This window comes from Halichoeres trimaculatus, unplaced genomic scaffold, assembly GCF_033239565.1.
Source record: "Halichoeres trimaculatus isolate MK-OKI-2021-1 unplaced genomic scaffold, fHalTri1.1 fHalTri1_scaffold_23, whole genome shotgun sequence".
Classification (NCBI taxonomy): domain Eukaryota; kingdom Metazoa; phylum Chordata; class Actinopteri; order Labriformes; family Labridae; genus Halichoeres; species Halichoeres trimaculatus.
Genome location: NW_027437201.1, coordinates 2,199,017 through 2,222,324, shown reverse-complemented (window position 1 = coordinate 2,222,324; position 23,308 = coordinate 2,199,017). Strand labels below are relative to the sequence as shown.

Below are 23,308 nucleotides of genomic sequence, written 5' to 3'. Positions count from 1 at the left end.
AATCACTAAAGACAAAATAAGTTTTTAATTTTTTTTTAACTTTGTTTTAACACTGAAATAGAATTAAAAAATCTGGAAAAAAATCTTCTGCAGCTATGAACAAGTATAAATCAATTTTATTAAACAGTCTATCAGCTGATTTGTTGGGAAGACAAATCACTCAAAGGCAGTGGGCTACTCAAACTTATGCTACACATCAATAAAGAAACAAACCCTCAAAGCGCATTTCAACAAAAATGTTTTGTCCTTTAATTTTAAAAAACAGGTCTTGTGCTCATGTCTAGATAGGACCCCTGGGGGTGGCTGTGGCCATGCTGGTGCTGTCTGTACAGATGCCTGAATGGAATGGACAGGGATGAGTGAGGGTCCTGGCGGAGTCGAAGAGGGTACGATGGAAAGGTGGGGTAAAGGGCTTGTGAAGGGGTGGAGGGCAGCATGCCTGAGGGATGTGATGGATCCAGCTGGGGGAGGAGGGATGGGTGGTGCAGTACCATGTCTGGGCGGTAGGCTGGGCCAGGATTAAACTGAGGGACTGCACCTATTTCAAGAGGAGGGTATGAGGAGATGGAGGAGGAAGGAGGAGAAGGATTGTGGAGGGTTTGGGGATGGGCTGTGGGAGCAGAGGCAGTTGGCTGCTGGAAGCAGGAAGAGGGTTGGAACTGAGGGTGAGGAAGGGTGGATGTGGGGTGTGTGAAAGAGGAGGAGGGGAAGGTTGGAGGAAGTGAGGGTGCTAGGTTTGGGAGGTGCACAGCAGGGTGGGCGGAGCTGGAGGGGACATTTGGGAATGAGAGGTTTTGCATGTGATGAGGGACAGAGGGCAGAGTGAAAGGTGTGGGGGCAGCGTTGGAGGGTATGGAGCACGGCAGAGCCAGATGAGGAGGGGGGTTTAGATTGGGAAGAGATGGAGCAGTGAGTGGAGCACTGGGTGGAGCAGTGAGTGGAGAAATTTCAGGATTTGCAGGGAGGATATTTGGATGAATAAATGATGCTAGGCTCTGATCCATGAGAGCATTACTTGGATGAGTCGGTATCTGCTCCTGCAGGTCTGACGGTGCGGAATAAGCGGCATCTGTAGCCAAATCTGGGCTGATGGTCTCTGGGCTGGTGTGATAGGTATGGGCAGAAGGAGAGGAAGAGGAGGACAGGAGGGGCTGTGGGGAGGAGGAGTTAGATGCAGGTGGTGTTGGGAAGGTGAAGGAGGTCTGCTGCAGTGAAGGAGTAGTGTTGGCGGAGGAGGAGGAGGGATAATCCATTAGAGGTATGGGTGGATGAGGATCTGATGTGCTTGAAGAGTCAGACACTTGGAGGGTGGAAAAAGAGGAGGATGATGGAGGAAGAGGAGTAGAGGTGAAGGATGCAGAGTTATCCTCAACTTCAGGGAAGGTGGAGGTGTACGGCGGTTCACCTAAAGGGTCAGATCTGTTGAGAAAAACAAGAAAGATCTGTGTCAGTCATCCAAAATGTGACTCATTGGGATGACACACAACTTAACCCTCCAGTTAAACCTGATGGTCATCCTAGCATCAAGTGTCACCAACTGTCTAAAGGAGATAAAATCATGGATGTTGGACAACTTTTAAAACTAAATAAAACCAAAACTAAAAAAGAGAGAGCTCATCATTGATTTTTTGGGGTACTCTTTCACAGTGGGTCAAACCCTTATCTGGAAACCTAGGTGTCATTTTTGATCAGCACCTGTGCTTTGAGCCACATGTCAAAAAGGTTGTCCAGTTGTGTTTTTATCAGCTCAGAAATGACGCTGAGGTCAAGTCCATCATGTCTCCACCGAACCTGGAAAAACTCATTCCTGCTTTCATCTTCCCCCGTGTTGACTATCATAATTCCCTCTATACAGGTCTGAGCGAGAGGTCAATCCACCGCTTACAAACAATACAAAATGTAGAAACCTTTGGCCATCCTACACTGGCTGCCTGTTGCTTCTTGGGTTTATTTTAAGGTTCTTTTAAGCACTTTAAAGGCCAAGCGTGGCTGCTGGCTCTTCCAAGGTCTAGATTTAAGATGAAGGGTGATAGAGCCCCCTTGGTGAGAGCCTCTAGACTTCCAGCCTAGGGACTGATTGTGTAGGAGACCAGACCTACACAATCAGTCCCTTGTTTTATTGTACCACTGAAGACCCATTTTTGTAAAAGAAAACTTTTATTTTTTGATTTTATTCTATTTTTTTTATTTTAGCTTTTTTTTGCTTCTATTGGTTTGTTTTAATTTTCGGCTGCTTGTCTTCTTTATTTTTTTGTCTGCTGTTCATTTTAACCTGTTTTTACTGTTTAATGTGAAGCAACTTTATGTGTATTAAAAAGTGCTGTATAAATGAATAAATAAATAAATAAAAATAATAATAAATAAATAAATAAATAATAATAATAATAATAACAATTGATAATAATAATAATAATAATAATAATAATAATATATAATAATAATAATAATAATAATAATAATAATAATAATAATAATAATAATAATAATTGATAATAATAATAATAATAATAATAATAATAATAATAATAATAATAATAATAATACAGTGCACATAATTCTTCCTGTTTCGAACACCTACCTTTCCCCCATACTGTTTGCGATCTCACTTCTTGCCGTGACCTGTATCCCATCGATCATGGAGAGACCGATATCTGACATCTGAGATGTCATGAACCCCTGGCCAAGGTCTAGCGACTGCTGAGGGACCAGCCCCTCTTGATATGTGGAATCCTCTGGTCTGAACCCACAGGAAGGGTCGGGCATGGGGGGCAGAGAGGCCAGGGTCAGAGCCTGCTGGTCTGTGCTGGGTGTGGTGGTTGTGGTAGTTATGGGCGGCAGCAGGAGCTGAGTGGAGTGGTCTGGATCACAGTTCACTGAAAGAGACAGAGAGAGGAGGAAAAGGCAGTTTGATGAGAAGTCAGGGTTAGACCATAAAAAAAAGCTCCATCAGAGTTTGTGATGACACTCACCGATATCCAAGCTGTCTGAGAAGACTGACATTTTCCGCTTCTGTCTTGCATCTCTTTGTCTGTGGGACGTAAAAACAAAATCTTGCTTCATCTTTCATCTTCCAAACTTACGACTATCTGAGTTTAACTCATGTGTGATTCTGCATGCACTAATTTCAACTTACTTTTTGCTGTTCATGCCGTCTTCTCGAAAGCCTTTAGCGAACGGGTTGGAGTTGATTTTCAGCTCTGTGATCTGAAAATGACCAACAGAACAACATTACACAGTTTATTCTCTAATTTTATCTCTAAGTACAACAGCTGGGAGCAGTTTGTGCACATCACCCTGCTGTACCTTGTTGTTCTGGTAGGCTGTGACTGTGATGAACTGCGTCTCAGGGAAGATGAAGGAGTGCTGCTCTCCTCCCCTCCTCAGCCCATCTCTGGCTTCAATGACGTGAACTCTGGGCTGGTAGCGATGCAGCGAGTGCAGGATGATCTGGGAGAAAAAAAGACTTTGAATCAGAGTGCACAGAGATAGTTATAACCTTTGGTGACTGTGTTAGTGAGTCTGGTGTCTTACATGTCCCTGTGTATCCAGTGTGTTGTTGGTTAGCTTAGCATAGTGAAAAGAGATGGTGCGGCCCTGCCAGTGAGCCCCAGTTGCAGGAGAGTCCGGGTGGATGAAAACTCGGTCTGGTAGCCTTGCTTCTGCCCCACCCACCGCCTGCCAGCCGCCTCCCTGGAACCGATAGCGGTTGTTGTCTGCAGGCGTGATGTCCAGGAGGAGTATGTAACGAAGAGACGGGTTCAGGCCCGAAAGTTTTAACCTCAGACCAGGGAACATCCGTCTGAAAAAGATGATTTCCTTTCAGTATGATTTCTTAATCCATGCACTCAAAGTCTGTAAAATGAAGACAGAGGAGGTCAAAGGTCACCACACTTCTCTCTTACCTGCCCTTTTTGGTGATGATCATCTCTGTGCCGACTGAGCTGAACTGTTTCCATAGAGACACGTTCTCCAGCTCCATCTTCACTTCTTCTTTGGAGATGCCGTTGGCCTGTTCATTGGGCTCAGGGGGAGGGGCCAGCAGCCGAGGCGGCAGGGCCTTGGCTGCTACATCACACACTGTGGGGAACAATGGGATGTGGGCTGGAGGCTGGAGGTCTGAGAGAGACAAAAAAATTAGCACCAGTGATTGAAATGATTAGAAAAAGGAGAAGTTTCTGTTTTTGTTCCTGTAACTGAAGTCACTGTAGAAACCAAACAGCTGATCTGTGATTAAGGTTTGACATAAGTGATCCAGCTCCTGATGACTGAAAATAAGAAGGAGAAAAAACAGCTCTCTCATCTTCAAACACACACACACACAGACACACACAGCCTCTCACCTCTGTAAAAGCAGTCTCCAAGTCTTGGTGGTCCCAGACTCAGGCTGGGATACATCTCCACGCTGAGCATTCTCCTGGTTCCTGTTTGTGTCTTCACTCTTCAGCTTGGGCCATCCCCGTGGGCTCACAGTCTTCTGTTCTGCTGCAGACCTGATCTTAGAAAGGCCTTCTCTTGTCACTGAGTCCTCCCTGTCTCTGTGGTGTTTGCTTCAAATGCTCTCAGCTCTGACGGGCTCTGTTATATAGGTGTGTTGAGCTTCACACTTGAGGCCAAATGGCTCCTGTCCCCCTACATGGAGACCCCCATCTTCCCTTCTGTCCCTGCTCCACAAACAAAAACACTCAGATTTTGAGTTGTTAGTGTTAGTAGTTGAAAAAGTCTGGGCTTTTTTTCCAGTAGCACATAAACCTTTCTTCCTCTCATCTGTGTGATGGCACATTCTCCTCATCTGAAGCACCCACAAAAGACTATAACCTGTGTGGTTCTCACTTTTTCAGATACCTTCAAACCTGCAGCTTTACTAAAAGCGTCCTTCCTTCGTTTCCTCACCTACCACACAACAGCCAAACAGATAACATCCTGGAGCTGAATCCCTTTGAGAAGAAACATCTTTCAGTAACACAGACCTTGATAAAGAACCCAAATTATCCTGGGATAAAACTAGAGTTGCATGGGAGAGGGATCTGAGGGTGGTGTTTTCAGAGGAAGTGTGGAGAAACAGCCATACCTCTTCACTCTCTGTGATATTTCACTGTCTCCACTATTCAACTTGCAAAAAGGCATGTGCCTCTCTCCCATATGTGTAAAAAAACAACAACAACAACAGCAACAACAACAACAACAAAAACGCATCGCCTGATTTCCACACAGCCTTTTTGGCATATCATCCTTAAATTGTAAACTTACAAATCTGCAAGTGAATGCTTTGGCATTGACTTCATGACTTGCTGGCAGACTGATCCTTTTTAACTGGAAGTCAAATGAACCTCCATCATTTTCTCAAGGGTTGAAGGAGCAGCTGCTTTCCTTTTTACCTTTGGAGAAGCTCAGATACAAGATAAGTTAGTAATGGTAATCCTGCCATGTCATCACTTCTTGGACTACTATCTATTTATGTAACTAATTAATTATCCTCATCTGACCACCCATCACCTTCTTTCATTTATTTATCAGTAAAAAAATTTTTTCCTCTTCTCTCTTCCATTTATTTATTTATCTATTTTTTTTCTCTCTCTCATTCGTTACCTTCCCTCTACTCTCCTTTTTTGGCCTCATCCCCACAGTCTGATTATATTATACCTGGCATTAACCCTTAAACACCATAATTAAATCAATACATATGACCTGAAATTTTTTCACTACTCATTTATCCAAGAAACCTGGTACTTTAAATATCATCCTCAGCACTTTAATTAATAACTCTAGCACTTTATACTCAACTCCAGCGCTTTACTGTCTACATCTAGCACTTCAACATCTGCTACTGACCACCTGTGTACAATAAAAACTATGATTGTAATGTATTGTAAAATGTTTTATTATGATAATGTTTCTCTGTTCTTTCTTTTCCTTAAAAAGAAACAAAACAAGAAGAACAGAACCCTTTAAATATTGTACTTGTATTTTATTTTATTTTATTTTATTTTAACCTGTTTGTTTTTATATTTTAGCTGGGGGGACTACCAATGGAAATTAGCTTGGTAGCTAGATTTGGGTACATTTCCATTTTATTTTTTTTAAATGTGTATGAATGTACATTGTCCCTCCTTATCAAATAAACTAAAATGAATTGAAATTGAAGTTAAATACGTAGGGGACTTTTCTGTGACCTGAAGTTCTTCTATAGAGCATGTTGAAAGCTCCCCCCAAGCTCATTTAGCTGTAACTGCTCTTTCTATGTCTGCAGATGTGTGTGAGTACAAGGTAAACAGAGTAATGATATAAAGATCCTGTCTAGTTCTGTGACCTTTTTTTATAATTTGTCTATTTTTTGTTTGTTTTTTTTTAGCCTCGGGGTGGGATGGGGAGTGTTAGAGGTCTACTACAGTGATTGTTTGTTGTATATGTCTCTTTAAAATGTGAAAAACTGTAAATAAAGTTTACAGGACATTAGTATGATTTTTCCTCTTCAGTGTTGGTGGAGGTAGAATACTCTACTTTCTTACCAGAATATTCAGAATTTGTGGAGCTTTTCTTTTTTTTATTTTACTCAGTTTAAAAAGATTTTCTCTTTACTGTTACTCTTGTGCAGCTTACTTTACAAATCTTCATATTTGCTAAATAAATCTACGCATATAACATAACTGGGCTGACAGATCAGCTGACACAAAATGCTTAAACCGCCCAAATGCTGCTAAAATAATAAAACATCAACAAATAAAGAAAATAAAATAGACAGACTTTTGATTTCTACAATGCTAAATTTTGTAGCAGAGTCCCTTTAATTAAGTACGGTGGCCCTGAAGACAAATAAGAATGAATATTTCAAATAGCAGACAGTCTGTTCCTGAAAAGTGATCAGATTTAAAATCATCAAAATAAATTTTATTAAATACAAAAATATTCCTCAAAACAAAAATATATTTCAAAAAAGCACAAATAATTTACCCAAAACAAATACAAATTTACTCAATATATGCATCCAATATAAACAGGAAATGATAGACAACTGATGTCTGACATGCTTCGATTAAGCCAATCAGAAACAAGCACCGTGGCCCTTTCCTTTCTGGTTTTTATTTTGTAATCTGTGCTCTTTTTTTCGTTCCGCGAAATGTTTTTGTCTTTTTTGAAATAAATTTTTGTTTGTAAAATCTATTTGACCTTTTTGAAAAAAAAAATTTTGGGGAGAAATATTTGTGAAGTTTATTTTGTGCTAGTTAAAATATTTTTTTCTATTGGCCTTCAGGGCCACCATAATTTAAGTGTTTTTGACTTGAGATCTATTCATTTTAGTGTCTCAGAGTTCAGTCAAAAATCTGATCAGTCTTCAGGAAAAACTGTCCATCATAAATCTGTTGCAGTGAAATGATGAAGTTGGATCTATCACTAAGAAGTGCAAAGTCTGTCTTTGTTGGTATGCTCATGGACTTAAAGAACTGCAGACACACAGAAATGCAGTTGCTCCCTGTCAGCTCCCCTGGTGCTCTTTGACGGCTTGATGATATGCTTCTTCCTCCCAGCAGTCTGCCTGTGAGACCTCTCAGCAGGGAGCTGGCTTTAAATCAAGGTGGGAGAGGAAGACAGTTTGGTCCAAAGCTGCAATTTGGCCACAACACGAGCAGGAGTGTCTCAAAGTTTGTTAGGAGTTAAATTCATCCTACGTGTCCTCGCTGCAAACTGGAACCAGACACTTTGGCACAGGTTTCAGATTTTCGAGGAGTTTTTAAAAATGATTTTCTGTGGTCTTTAAATATGAATTGAAACCTTACTTGCCATCTGCTACTTTTCAGCAGTGGGCAGCACTTTAACATTCTCTCAGTCTGACTCTGCAGCCTCTGGTAGGCCGACATGTCTTTGCCTTCTCACAGCCAGTGGATCAGAGACGTACTGGGCTGCCTTAAACTGGAAAAACTTCAATCCAGTTCCTGTAGATAGCATAAATGTTTTCACACAAACTGGTTTCCATTTCAGCCTGTTTCAACAATATCACTCTGTGAGCCTCTTTGTTTATTGTTTATTCTCTCTGTCTTGCTGCCCTGCCACACTGCCCACTGTCATAAATTCTTTAATATGATGATTTCATGCAAAGTGATTATTATTTTACCTATTATTATTATTATTATTATTATTATTATTATTATTATTATTATTATTATTATTATTATTATTATCATTATTATTAGTGTCTTTACCTTAAACATGCTTTATATTTGTGCCCATTTAGATTTTTTTTTATGTATTTGCTCTGACTGTTTTCAAATGTTTTGTCATCAAAACAAATAAAAAAAAGATTAATGAATAAATTTAAAAAAGAAGTAAACATTAGGGTGTCAGCATTAGGGCTGATTGTGTGCAGCATAATGTTGGAGAAATGGGACCTCTTTGTGTTTGCAGGTTTGATTGAGTTGATGCTGTCTTGAGAGGGGAATTTGAACTGATGCTGTGAACACAGATGATTCCTGGTCATTTTGAATTGTGATCAATCTTCTGATCCTGGTACTACAACAAAGTGAACATATTCCTTCATTACTGGATTGCTTTCTTACATGTCAACATTTACGTTCGCTGGTGTGTGCCTATTTTTTTCTTTATTTTCCTTTTCCTCATGTATGCTTATATGCTCATCACACCACAGACAGAAAGTTACAAACCTGCCACCAAGGAACCATCCAGTCAGTACATCTCATGTTTGTGGTGAAGTTATTATTATTATTATTATTATTATTATTATTATTATTATTATTATTATTATTATTATTATTATTATTATTTATTGGGGGGGGGGTATGGATAATGAGTTTACTTGGAAATCACATATAGCTCATTTTTATAAAAAGAAAAGTTCCTCTTTGATTGTGAGTTCTGAGGATTTTGTATTGTTCACTTATTTTACCTTATTTTAGTTATTGTGTTGTAGTGTGGGGTAACACTTAACATCACAAACATGAATCCTTTATTTATTGCAGACAGAATCGTTCACTAAGTTTATTATTGAGAGAACACAAATAAGCTGTTATTATCATCAGGATTATTGAAACTGAAAGAACTAATTACAGACACTTGTTGTCATGTTCAGAGCTAGGAGTTAAGTATTAAAAGTTCACAGACCAATGGTGGCAGTTAACTCTCTGTTTTTGTCAATGTTTCACCCTTTGTAGTTTGGACTGGTGCTCTCACCCTTTTTGTTGTTCTTGCCTAAACGTTGATTCTTATGACAACAAACCAGAAAGAAATCATTCCTCTACAAGCAGAGTCAGATGCTTGTAGGAGGATTGTAGACAAACCAGCAGGCGATGTATGTTACATAATGAGTACCCCCTTTGGAAGTTGACGTCAAAGGAGAGGGTGAACTGTCTGAGGGATAAAATTTAAGAATCAATAAAAATAAAGTTGCCTCCTTTTATCAACCTGCTCACAAACATCCCAGACAAAACAAAGTCTGACAGCTGGAAACTCTTTACAAGCATTTCTGTTGTTCTAGTTGTTGTTTTCCCTCTCCATTTGTGGTGTGTGTGTGTGTGTGTGTGTGTGTTGTGACATGGATTAAAGCAAGTGTAGGCTGAGAGGAAGCAGAGGTGTTGGAGCCCTGCTGAGACAGAGCTCATTACTTTGATGGAGGCAGCTAGCTGTTTGCTACGTCTCTTAATGTTTTTACGAGGGAACAGGTGTGTCACACTCCGCTCTGTTACAGCCTGTGATGAGCTCTGTTATTTGTTGTGTCGTGTTTTTCTTTGGTCTTACTGCATCAGGGGGTGAAGTGGCCTGTTTACAGAGCACTGACTATTTGCATAGGCCTGCTTTTTGACATGCATGTGCTAACTGGTTTGATATTGGCTTTTGTTTTCTCACTGAGTTCTAGAGGTCAGAAACAAAAAACAACTCTTGAATGAAAGCAAAGACTGTAGTAGAAGTATTCAATTTAAACAGTTTACTGTATGCTCATAGTGGTGCTAATGCTGCAGCTGTTTTGGGGCACTATCTTTTAGACTAAAGAGAGTGTCCAACTTTTTCTCTCTTAAGGTTTACGGGTTGTGTGTTGCTTTAAGGGAAATCCCCCACTTTGAAAACCAGAAAGGAGCATCAGTGTCTCCTATTATTAGTTCAAATCCTCTGCATGCAGAACACAAACCAACAGATTATATTCTTAATCTCTGACTGTCATGAGAATATTTTTGCTGATCCAACATGAAAAGTCCCCTTTTTGACAACCCCAACAGAAATAGATTACAAATGGTACAATGTGACCTATGAGAGCAGTGTTTGTCAGTATGGTAAATAACTGCAGTCAAACCAGCTGCTTATATATTACAGGTGCGTGACTATGCTCATCATTACGGTAATCACAATGAGCACAGTTGCTATTGGGATGATTATCAGTTACACTCAGACTAAGTGCTGATATGAACACCAAATGTATGGGGTACTCCCAAAGTACAGTGATGTATATTCAACATTCCTAAGTCCCACACACTTCCTGGATGGTTTCCAAAATAAAGGGTTTAAAAGAAAAATAATTCAATAATTTTACATAATTAAATTTTGAGTTTGATATTTTTGGATAGCATACTTCTTGGACTATAGGCTACTCACAATTATTTTGAAGTACTTTTACAGTGTACTTTTTCTTTAATCTTCTGCGTAAGTACCTGCCAGACCACAAAAGTAAGTCTCTAAGGCTGACTTTGAAATTTAATAAAATATTAATTTTGCAAAACTAGTTATTGAGTTTGATATTTCTGGACAGAGGGTTTGGAAGTAGGAGTACTGGGTACACTGTAAAAGTACCTCAAAGTAATTGTGCATACAGTCTAAAAAGAACCTTATCCAAAAAACATCACACTCAAAAACTAATTAAGAAAATAATATATATTAAATTTCCCTTGAATCCTTTATTCTGAAAACTGTCCAGGAAGTATGTGGACTAAGGAACGGTGAATATATACTAATACGTGTAGGGAGCACCCCATGCATTTGGTGTTCATATAGTTTATTATCGTAATTAATGTTTTTGTGAAGCATCATTATGTCTGAGTGTAACTGAAAATCATCCCGGTCAAATGCATCTGCCAAGTCATTTAATCGTGATTACCGTAACGATGAGCTTAATCACGTACCTGTAATTTATGAGCAGCTGTGAACAGGAGAGGCGGCTAACTTGACCGCAGTACGAAATAATAGTGTGCTAGGGTTCCCTGTTCTTTAACATCTCATCCAATTTCACAAGGAGCAGGAAACATGTTGGTGAGGTTTTAAGCTGAGGACAATCTGTCTAAAACTGAAAACTTTCCAAATATCCTTTCACACATGCTCTACACTACGTCAACATTTATGACATTATCTAGCTGGGCTGCATGTGTGAATGCACGCAATCAAATGTCTCCTGAAATGTTATCAGGATTTTTTCCTACCAAACTAGAGATGAACGTCACATGGACCAGAGAAAGTTAAGGTTGAGCCATTGTGTGAGCGCAGCAGAGACATGAAGTGAAAAAGTGTGAAAAGGGATAACGATGAGTTTGATATTAGCAAAGTTTTGCCACTTTTTATTTATTTATTTTGTTTTTTTTGTACCTATGGTGTATTGGTTGTACAGACTGTTACCATCAATACCTTCTCCTTCTTCTGCATGCACCACTAAGCTACCCCCCTCTACCTAAACCAAACAGAATGTTTTAAGTTGTGAGCAGCGTCTGACACACTCTGTGTCCCCTGCTTTGGGCTGTGTGTGAACAGTGAGTTCAGACCTGAAAGTTCTTGAGAAGCATCTTGAAAACTCAGAGCTGACTGTGTGAGGCGGGCTCATCAAACAAACAAGTAAAACAGTTGAACCACGTCCTTCAGACCACCTGTAGAGGGTCTCTGTCAGCCGTGGACACTGCCACAGTCACAGCCTCTTTAAGACGCACAGCCAGCTTCTCCTTGAACACAGTCAGATATCCCCGCTCACTGTTGCTATGGTCACTGAGGAGTACGCTTGTTCCTTTTTCCACAGCATCCAGCACTTCATGATGGGACATCTCACCTGAGTCAAGGTCAAAATAGTTACATCCTGGGGTTTAACAAGTACAAGAAATAAAATGAAGCAGTAAATGTTTACCTGTGATGTACAAGTCTGCTTTGACTCCGTTTAGCACTGAGGCTCCAGATCCAGCACACACAGCCACAGAACTCACAGGTGACTCTGAAAACATGGCAACACCACTTACACAAAGCTGCTAACCAACACACATTTGGTTGTAATGAAGTAATTGTCACACAGTTGTAGAAAAGAAGCCAGCCTTTAGCAAGAAAAGCAGGTTTGTGAGATTGTTGCTTGAGAAGTGGCTAAAGCAGTTATGAATCTAGCTTTATATCCAGATATGTGCATCATCAAGAAACATACATTTCTTATTGGAAAGTACAACAATAAAACTCTAAACACAATGATATCCCCCAAGAGTTGGTTCTTGGCCCTTTGCTTTTCAGTCTTTTTAGAAATGATATGCCCAAAATGTGTTCAGGCATTGGCATCCAGCTATATGCTGATGATACAGTCAGCTATGTTTCTGCTAAGTCACCCACCAAGGCTGCACATCCTGACTGACCACATAATGGAGCTCAACTGTGTCTTGAACTCGATCAGCTTGTTCTGAATCTAAACAAGACTGTGTTGATGTGCTTCTCCATAAATCTAAATAGTTTCAAATTAATTAGGCAGTACATACTGACTCAAGCAGCTCGGATATTTTTTCATTCTACGATCTTCTCTCATTTCTCATTTTGTCCGACAGTTTGGGCTAAGGGTTCATCTTCAACTATTAGAAATCTTTCATCCTAACCTACTCCACAACCCTGCTCAATCGTCTCCTCTGGGCCTCTATACATGTGTGTCAGTGTCTGCGTCTGCCTCAACCCCCTCCTCTGCCTGGAAGTTGATGTTTTGGTTGTTTTGGGATGTTTCCGGGGTGGAGAGTATATGTGGTTACTTCAACCAATCACAGCACACCCAGTGCACAGGTGATTTTGCGTGTTAAGAAGCTAACCAGAGCAGCTATGGTAGTGGACATAACAGGGAGAAAGAAAAACAACCAGAGTGAAACAAAACTCCAAATAGATAAAGCTTTTTCCTAAATATGGGTGAAGCTTGGCTCCACATTCACTCACTTTCAGGAACTTGGAGAGTAACATGGGACAAAGAGCAGCGCGAGTTAGCTTTCTGCTAACCAGATATGTGTCAAATCTGTGTGATAAGCTTGTGCTAACATGCTAAGTCAGGTGCACGGCTCTCGAGTCTCTTCCACAAATGTGATGCAGTCGAGTTTGAATGTTGTGTTCACTATCAGGTAATGAAAATTCCTGCAGACCCGACCTTTGACCCTCACTTGTTTGTATAGAGACAGCTCTCTCTCCTCTACATCTAAAAAAACATCACAAAGACATAAGTCCTCAGAGTCTCATTTCAGCACCAGTCCAAAGATCAAAGTAATCTCAAAGTTAACTCCCTGGTTTCTTTCGTTCATGATCTGATTTAATCTTCAGCTCATTGATACCATCCACCTGCTTCACCGGTGTTCACATCCCTCACGCTGTACATGAAATACTCCACCTGCTCAGGTGTGTGCTGCTTGTATGAAGTGTTCAATACCCAGTGTATGCCCCAGTCCCAGGGCCAAGCGAAGGTGACTCAAACCCAGGTAAGACTTCATTTTCTGAATGGCTGTTTCCATGGTTACCGGCTGGTCCAAAATGCTGAGCCGCCCTTGGCCATGGCCTGGTAGAGGAGGCTGTAGGGAGGGACAGATAAAAAGTTGTGGGCATCTGTTGCTTTAACTACCTTTGACTCTTGTTTGTTTAATTTAAATGATTAAAATGAGCCAAAATAACCTAAATCCTTAAAATATCCTCCGTCATGGTCGGCTAGTTGACTCATTAGAGGAAGGACTTGTTTTTTCTCACATCCATTTCTTAAGAAAGGTGCTCAGGAGAGGAACACATTAAAGTAGTAACTAAATGTTTTCATAAAGTATTTAAAATACATGTGACTTTAAAACACTTTTTGAGTTTTTTAAAAATCAGGCTCAGAAGAAAAGTGTTGCCACTGTTTGAATTATTTTCAGAGCTTAAAAACTGATACACAGGGACAAAACACACAGTTTATACTTAACTGTTAGTGGTTATGGAGACAGGGAGGGTCAGTAAATGCTCAAGTGTGTGTGCCTACACTTTAAGCCACCCCTGGGTTCAAGTTTGTATTTTCTGTATTGTTTATATCAGAGAGTGTTCTCCATTTTACACAGAGGCGTTTGTCTTTCACCTTTTCCAGCCTGAGGATGCTGAGAGACGAGCCAGGAGTGTCGTGTCTCAACAGAGTCTGGACACTAGAGGTCAGCGCTGAGTCACAGCAGGTTACGCTGACATGGATCCCACTGCCCTCCGGCCTGTTATTACAGCAAATGAACAATTAGTCACTCACACACACAAGACTTCATTTGGGACAACAACTCCTTTAAAACCTTAAATCACTGCTTTCTGATCAAATTGAGGATTTGAAGACTGATTTCTATTCCATGCAGTACTTTGTGTTTGTCAGCATCTGCTGGAGAGCTTTAATATGAAAAGTTCACTGGCCCAGAATGCATTGCATGTGTCAGCTGAGTGGTTTAAAAGCACATAAAGAAAATTAAAACATTAATACAGAAGCAAAGACTTTTTTATTTTTCAGGTAAACTGATGCAAAAATGTTGCTTGACAGTTTTTTCACTTTCGTCAGACTAACATAAAAGCATACTGGATCTTCTCTGGCTATCCTGAGGGCTTAAAAGTTGATTCTCTTCTGCACTGAAATGAAATACTGCCGTAGAGGATTTTAATTGAAATGTTCATAAAAACATTTGCTTATTTTGGGAACAGCCACAGCTTTTTCACTCTGATTCACAGAGTGACAGTTTCAGACCTAATGTGTGCTGACTATATATCAAACTGAGTGGTGTGGTGAGAGATGAAACAGAAAACGTGAGACTTAAGCTGTCTGATTTATGACTGACAGTGAAAGTGTAACTCAGGCTGTACATTCATTGATTAGAAACCAGGGATGCACTATATTAGAATTTTTGCCGATATGCCAATATTTTACAACTAATTTAGTCAATACCAATATTTTTTTATGCCCACATAGATTTGTTGCGGAGATTATCAACTCTCTTCTGATATGAAGTGCTTTTTGTATTGTGGTGAATACTCTTATCACATTTGTTCTGTGATATTCATATCTTGTGCAAAATAATAAAAACTATGTATTCTTGAAAGTGTGAATTTATTTATGAAGATTGCTTTCAAACAAAAAAATACTAAAAGTTAAGTCCTTCATTAAAGCTGGATGATGCTTTACCTGAGAAAATCATAACAGTACTAACAACCAGGGAAAATCTGACCAATTTCTCAATTGACAGAGAGTAAACATAACCTCTGTTCACAGGGAACATGTGAGAAGTGCAACTGGACAGCAATAAACCCAAATTAAATCAAATGGTTTACTCTCGTAAATGTGCCTAAATTATTCAGCTGATGTCGAAAACAGGAGATAAATATGGGACAACTAAACCTGCACTGTGCAAAAAAAAAGTCACAAAAAGTGCAGAAAATACATGCAGATTCAGTTCCTAGGCAGAACATATATAAGTAGGTTGGTAGGGATGGGTACCTTTCACATTGGAAACAATATGGTTCAGTTGCTCGGTACCTGGCGATCAGTATCGGTACTTAACGATTCCAATTTTTGGTACTTTCTGTGTGTTTAATTGGGAATTAATAGTAATTTGTCTAACAATAAAATCTCAACATTTTTTAAATTTAACATACTGTATTTATTCTTCAATATATAAACTTGCAATGCTGTGTTCATGTACAGCAAGGAAAATCACCTACTCTTTCACTCCCTCACAGTCACAAGGATTTTAGGTACCCAAGCATGGTGCCGTTTGATGTTTCATGAATCAGTACACGGTACTACAGACAGAATTTGGTCAGTACCTATTGAAGTACCTAATTCGGTACCCATCCCTACAGATGGGCTCTGTCTACACCAGAGTCCTGCAGTGGGTCGGGTACCCGTAAAAACAGCTGACTTGCAGGTGGTATTTAAAAACTGTTTTTTCCCGGGTTCAGATCTGGGTGGAAAAAATAACATGCGGGTCGGGTCGCGGGTTTTAGTTTGACACATCGGAATTAATATAAAATAATAATAAATACAATAAAATAAAAACATTAATTGTAAGCTGGTTGTAAGGCTGTGACCATATAGCCACGCTATCCAGTTCTTATAACACATCCATGGTTGAGACATGATCACGGCTCATACCTGCTGAGTGTCGCTTAAGTCTGGTCAGAAAGTAAGTCTACTATTACACATATAAAGGTCCTTTTAAGAGATTAAAAGTTTAAAAGCATTAAACATAAAAAAACAGTGATTTTACAGTTGTATGTGAGAAGATCAGAGGGTTGATGATGGAGCTGAAGTCAGGCTTTTATTGGAAGAGTTGCTTCATTCAGGTGTGTTGTTTACTCACTGGCATCTGAACTATGGCGATATACCGTTCAATTTTCAGACAATATGACCCAAAATGATTACTTTAAATAAGGTTAAGGGTCAGGCTGTGGGTCGTGTTTCAAGGGGTCGGATCGGGTTGTGGTACTAACATGGCTGATGCGCGGGTTTGCGGTTCGGGTGCGGGTTTGTACGTCGGGGCGGGGTGGGGGTGGGGGCGGGGCGGATCTTGAAAATTGGACCCGTGCAGGACTCTGGTCTACACTGAACAATTTTATGAGCTACAAACAATAAGTAACAGAGAGGCGATGTGCAATTTCATCAAGTAAGCAGCAATCTATTACTTTATTAGTTTATTATATCAACACAATTCAGTGTGTTGGCTGATATTTTATTTTTAAGAACAATATCAGCCTGTACCGTGCTGACAATTTTGTACATCCCTTTTAGAAACTGAGACCGTTTCAAAACCAGTCAAAAGCAAACACGTATATTTGGATGTGATGTAATGAACTTGACCTGCAAGCTGCTTGCTGAAGTGCAGTCCCACTGTCACACGCCTTCAGCTCCTCTAGGATACTCTGAACTTCATCTGCACTGTTCACCATGAACTCCAGTTTGTGACTGTGGAGAGCTTTGCCTGGGGCCTGACTCAGAACTGACACGTGGCCGCTACCTGAGACATAGATTGGGGGAAAAACACACTTAAAGGTCAAGAAAGGGGGTCAGTTACATGTGTCAGAATATTTTAGTCTAACCCTTCTTTAAATATGCAGGTACTGTGGACATGTGCGACACAGTTTCCACTCAGAGTGACTTCTTACCGAGTCCCCCGACCAGCCAGTCGTTCACGCCTCCTTTAACACTGTCCCACGATGTGTGAGGGGAGAAGATGGCTATGCCTGCCTCCACAGCACGTATGGCTAATCGCTGCTTCCAGTCTCTCTGGACCAGGTGCTTGATTGGACGAAACAACGGAGGGTGATATGAAATAATGAGGTCACAGCTCAGGGCCTCTGCCTCCTCCATGACAGCATGTGTGAGGTCATTAGTCAGCAGGATGGTTTTTACAGGTTTAGGTTTGCTTGGCTCAACCAGCAGGCCAACATTGTCCCATGATTCAGCCAGAGACAGGGGAGCAAGCTCCTCCAGTATCTGAAGAACCTCTTTGAGCTCCATCACGCCTGAGCCCTGAGCGTGGTGAGGAAGGCCGCGGATGGAGGTGGAGCAGAGCGGTGAGTGTAGGAGGGCTAAAGTCTGCTGGATTTTCAAGAAGCTGTCACGCTGAGTCACTGAAGGGACAGAAAGGGGGATGACTGGTGCTTTGGATGGAGAGGAGGAGAAAGCAGCCTGGTGAATCAAACTTCTTCTGATACAAAGCCTTCTATACGCCAGGGGAAAGTAGGTCCAACAAAGGTTTCTGCTTGGAGTCAACATCAGCAGAGCCCTAAACGGACACAAGAAAAACACCAGTGAATTCTCATATTCACAGTGGGATTTGATGATACAATAGCTGACACCCACAATGTCAACCTCAGCTCCACAGTCATCAAACTTGATTTGCTAACTTGGGTTGTAGGATATTTATTTGGAAAAAACATGCAATTCAACAACATCCTATTGCCTGACAACAAGAGATAATATGCAGTTGCAAGAAAAAAATATGTGAACCTTTTGCATTCCTGCAAAAATTGGCCAATTGTGCTTTGACCTACATCTAAGTCATAGCAACAGGCAAATACCATCGGCTGGATTTAATACCCCACAAACCATCACTTCTCTTCTTTGGAATAACTTACTGGTTGAGGTCCAGGGAGCAGACACGATCTCTACTTTAAAGAGTAGACTTCGAACTTTCTTTTGTGATAAAGCTGATAGTTAGAGCTGGATCGGGTCTGAACCAGCTCTTAATTCTGCTGCTATAGGTTTAGACTATCAGGGGGAAACTGACACAAAGATCCTGTTTCCCTCTCTCTGTCTGTCAGTCTAACTTCTAGTTTTAATGTCCTGTTATAGTTACTGACCATACACCTCTCTGAGAGGCTCTGAGTTTATCTCAAAGGTTCCTCTGGATCAGTGCTGTGGACAGCCTGCTGCTGTGGACACATAGTCTCACCTCTAACATTGCCACAACACTGAACTACTAAACTACGGACCGTGTCTGTGTCTCTCTGTCTGTGTCTGTGTATGTCTCTACCCCTCTCCTCTCTTCATTTCTCTTTCTCCCCCTCTTTTTCCTCCCTCCCTCTCTAACCCCATCCCAGTCTCCCCAGATGTCTGTCTGACATGAGTCTGGTTCTGTCCGAGGTTTCTACCTGTTACAGGAAAGTTGTTCCTCTCCATTGTAACTTGCTAAATGCTGCAGAGCTCTGAGCAAAGATGAGATCCAACTCCTTATCTTGTCTTGATGTTAGGTTTCTGATAATAAAATTATGTTAACATTAACAGGTCTAGACCCGTTAATGTTTAGGGAAAGTGTCTTAAGATAACGTTTGTTGTGATTTGGTGCTATATTTATAAAAAAATATTGATTAATTGATTGATATGTTTTCATGTATTAACCACACCATGTAAACACTCATAGTATAGGATGGTGAAGGTGTGAGAACCTTTGGATTTAGTAACTGGTTGACCCTCCTTTGGCAGCATACCAACACAGAAACCAAATGGTTCCTTTATTTGCAGGTCAGCCCTGCACAACACTCAGGAAGAATTCTGCACCATTCCTCTTCTCAGAAACAAAAAGCAAAAAACTGTTTCAATTCAGCAAATATTCTGGGGATGTCTGGTGTGTATCTTTTTCTTGAGGTCATGTCACAGCATCTCAATCAGGGTGAGGTCAGGTCTTTAACTGTGCCACTCCTGAAGGTTCATTTACTTGTGTTGAAGACGTTCTGTTGATTTACTTCTGTGCTTTGGCTCATTGTCCTGTTGCGACTGTTGAGCTTACATTGGTGGGCAGATGGTGTTGGTTTATTCATTAATTCGCGTTTTACTGAGTGACCCAGTGATTGACTGATTGCCTATCTTGCACGTGGCTTTTATTTCTGAAGTTAGGTCAGATTCACCACGTTACCGAAATTCCTCGGACCTACACGCATCTTAAAACAACGTGGAGATTGGTGTGAGTCTCTTTCAACGCGGAGGCTGACTTGACATGGGCAGAAGTACAGTATATGGCTGAATAATCTGTTTTGTAGAAATTATTTATATACTTTTGTATTATTTCAACTGTCGATTTACAACAGCCTGAGCCGTCGATGGATGTGACAGGTTGTGAACGCATGCAGCTAACAACAGAGCTAGCTAGTTAGCTATTGACATTTGGCTGCTGACACTGAATGAATACAAACCTTGTGGATAATAACTTGATTCCGGTATATCAGTATCTCTGGGAGCGAGTTTGCCGCACTTTCACTCACCTTTCACTTCGGGCAGGCTGCCACAGGTCTGTTGCTGAACGTAATCGTCCAGCAGTGACAGAGTTCGCGTTTCACCGGAGAATGTCCCGTTCCGGCTTCCGTTTCAAAATCAATAACTTTATTGGAAACCTGGCTGAAGTTGAAGTGGAGCATATTTTTTGAAGCCTGATAAGGTAGCCCGTTGAGTCATGATTGAGTGTTATTACTGAAGGACGAACAATTTGGTAAACTTTGTGTTGGTAGAACTTATCTTATTTTTATTTTTGAATCAACTTCCTACAAACCGTACTTAAAGCAGAAGCAAATTGTCAAGCATTAAAATGTTGTCAGATAGAAGAACTTATTTTTAATATGACCACGTGTCCTGTAAAAGTCAATTCTTGAAAAGTTAATACTGATTTTCGACCTAATAGAAAAAAGGTGTCTCGGCAACCTACCGAGTCCAATTTGAATTGAGCTCATGATAATAATAAAAAATAATAATCATAAAAATAGTAATTATAACAAAATAATAGTAATAATAATAATAATAATAATAATAATAATAATAATAATAATGATAATTAAAAGAAGAAAAACAAAACGGGTTCAAAGAGATTAGAGCTTTTTTAATTATGTTTTTCCAATGTCATAGAATAAATGTATAGATTAATATCAATAGGAAAAAGACAAAATGACCCTGACAGACTGTGATAACTTACACAGGACAGGTGGTCCAACAGTAGGTCTATCTGCTACTTCTCAGAAGGATTACTGAGACCAAATAAATAAATAAACAGAAGCTGCACTTCTGAACAAAGATAGAACAGGGGGTAAGGCCTATTAGTGTTTAGGGGAGAATTCAAATTTGTTAAAACTGCAGTTTTTCATTAAGTGCGCTTTGAAAACAAGACGCTAGGCAGAGTTTCTACCTTGGAACTGAGTCAGAGTGATGGAGTGGGAGAGGGAGCGAGAGATTAATGTGGATTTGTGCCATAAAGGTCGATGCTGGATGTGAGAGGGATCAGAGGAGGATCAGGGCAAAGGCCAGACCAAGAGCCTTACATAATCTGATGTCCTCTCTGTGCATAGCACCCCTCATTTTGAACCAGACCCTATCTCCAAAAATGCTATCTTAATTTTAAAGTGATGAAAAAGGATCTCTCTTCATAACAATCACTCTGACTTAACATTCACTTAAAGCAGCAGTTATCTGCAGTGCAGAGGAAAATGTTTCCATTAAGCCTATTGACATGAATGTCGCTGGCATCCAATCTGGGGATAGGCACTAACAGATGTTTACTTAATAGAGCAGTGTTTTCTGACAAAGGAAGGCTTCACTTTTGTTAATTGGGACATTTTGACCTCTAGTCTTGACCCATCTGCCTGTCCAGTAATGCTCTGTGCCGTGCATATGCAATAAATCCATGTGGCTAATGTTACCAAAGGTTAGAGTGCATCTAATGCCCATCACTTTTCCTTAAGCCAAACAACAGAAGTGTTAAAATGAGCAAGTGAGACTTCTTTTTTTTTGTTTTTGTTTTTTGTTTTGGTTATTTAGGTAGATTAGAAAGAAAATAAATTCCAGTATGCAAGTCATTGTTTCAAGTTGGAAGGTAAAATCAAACAATGAAAATAAGTTTTAATTTGTTTTTGAAGAATAATGGTTTTCAGTGCCTTATTTAATATTTTAAAACAAACGATTACCATGAAATTCATTATACGTCAATGTTCAAATTAGGGATGGGCACTAAATAAGGTACTTTTATAGGTATAGGCCAAATTCCATCTGTAGTACTGAGTACTATTCTATCTATCTATCTATCTATCTATCTATCTATCTATCTATCTATCTATCTATCTATCTATCTATCTACCTATCTATCTATCTGTATACTAGAGGTAGACTGATGTGGATTTTTCTGGGCCAATACCGACTCCAATGGGGGCGGCTTTGGCTCAGTGGTAGAGTAGTCGCCTCTCTATCGGAAGATCGGGAGTTTGATTCCAACTCCCAGTGTGATTCCAGCTCCTGCAGTCACATGTCCTTGTGTGTCTTTGAGCAAGACACTGAACCCTGAATTGCTCCCACTGTTGGTCAGTGGTGTGTGAATGGTGTGAATGCGTTAGATAAAAACTGTTGGTTTCCAATAGGAAATCCACACATCAGTGTGTGAATGTGGTGTGACTGGGTGAATGAAGACTAGCAGTGTAAAGCGCTTTGAGTGGTCTGAGAGACTAGAAAAGTGCTATATATAAGTCCGTTTACCATTTAGCATTTACCAATTATTCATAGTCGAGGAGGCCAATATCTGATATTTGAAGCCGATGTTAATTTGCAGTCAAAGTGAAAATGTTGGTGTCAAAATTTTGAATGATACAAACTCCAACCCTTAACTGCATTCAAGTGCCTTCAAGCGTGTGTTTATTAAACAGCTCCCAGGCTCAGAAGCATGTTTTATAAAGTTAAATGAAATCATAAAAAAGTAAATAGCTAAAGTTTTCTACAGTAAATAAAGTTTTCCAAAATTCCAATGCAACTGCAATAGCTGTAATAACTGGGCTGCTGATTGGCTGTTACCCAAGCCATGGCTCTGCTTGTAACCAATCAGATGGTACTGTGGGTGGGACAGTGCTGGGGATTGAGTAGTGATTGCAGACAGCGGAGTGGCTGCATCAGAGCTGCAACAACACAGTTTTGAATTTGTTTCTTATCGACCATTGGAAAAAAAAAAGGGCTGATGCCGATATGTCTCATAATGCCAAATATCGGCCCCGACGATCGGCCCGGCCAATAATCAGTCTATCCCTACTATCAGTCTATCTATCTATCCATCTATCTATCTATCTATCTATCTATCTATCTATCTATCTATCTATCTATCTATCTATCTGTCTATCTGTCTATCTATCTATCTATCTATCTATCTATCTATCTATCTATCTATCTATCTATCTATCTATCTATCTATGTTCTTCAGGATCATGGAACAGCTCATCTTTATTCCCTCCCCCTTCAATTTAACTCAGCATAAAATTTTACAAAAATGCATAGATTCGAGTTTCTTGGCCCCACATATAAATTTCGGGGTTAAAAACGTAATGTCTGTGTGTTAGCAGAGATTAGCAAACTCAGACTGCTCTTTGGAAAAACAGAAAAATTAAGAGTTTGTAACTGCGTACTGCAGCAAATTAGCTAAACAAGCTAACACTGATATCTAATCAGAGATTTGTCCAATCTCCACAATGTTTTGATTTTACCCAACCCCCTTTTGTATTTTAGCTTCATGTCACAGCCAGAATTCAAACTCATTTGGTGTTACATCCTGCATCACTCATATCACCTGTGAGCAGCTAACTTGATCCACTTTGCTAACTTTCG

At 40.1% G+C, this 23,308-nt stretch overlaps 2 protein-coding genes across 2 annotated transcripts; both read right to left on the bottom strand.

The window, feature by feature from the left end:
* Positions 1–177: 177 nt before the first annotated feature.
* tbx6 (T-box transcription factor 6) lies at positions 178–8,764 on the bottom strand. The gene is made up of 8 exons (XM_074662794.1): positions 4,341–8,764; positions 3,903–4,116; positions 3,532–3,799; positions 3,304–3,447; positions 3,134–3,204; positions 2,970–3,028; positions 2,579–2,873; positions 178–1,419 (listed from the first exon to the last, which is right to left on the bottom strand). The coding sequence occupies exons 1-8, from the start codon at positions 4,408–4,410 to the stop codon at positions 255–257; spliced, it is 2,286 nt and encodes a 761-aa protein (XP_074518895.1). The 5' UTR covers positions 4,411–8,764; the 3' UTR covers positions 178–254.
* A 20-nt stretch (positions 8,765–8,784) lies between these two features.
* Positions 8,785–20,058, bottom strand: nif3l1 (NIF3 NGG1 interacting factor 3-like 1 (S. cerevisiae)). Its single transcript, XM_074662793.1, has 7 exons — positions 19,948–20,058; positions 17,350–17,972; positions 17,045–17,201; positions 14,297–14,420; positions 13,628–13,766; positions 12,101–12,184; positions 8,785–12,025 (listed from the first exon to the last, which is right to left on the bottom strand). The coding sequence occupies exons 2-7, from the start codon at positions 17,960–17,962 to the stop codon at positions 11,841–11,843; spliced, it is 1,302 nt and encodes a 433-aa protein (XP_074518894.1). The 5' UTR covers positions 17,963–17,972; positions 19,948–20,058; the 3' UTR covers positions 8,785–11,840.
* Between the last annotated feature and the right edge of the window lie 3,250 nt (positions 20,059–23,308).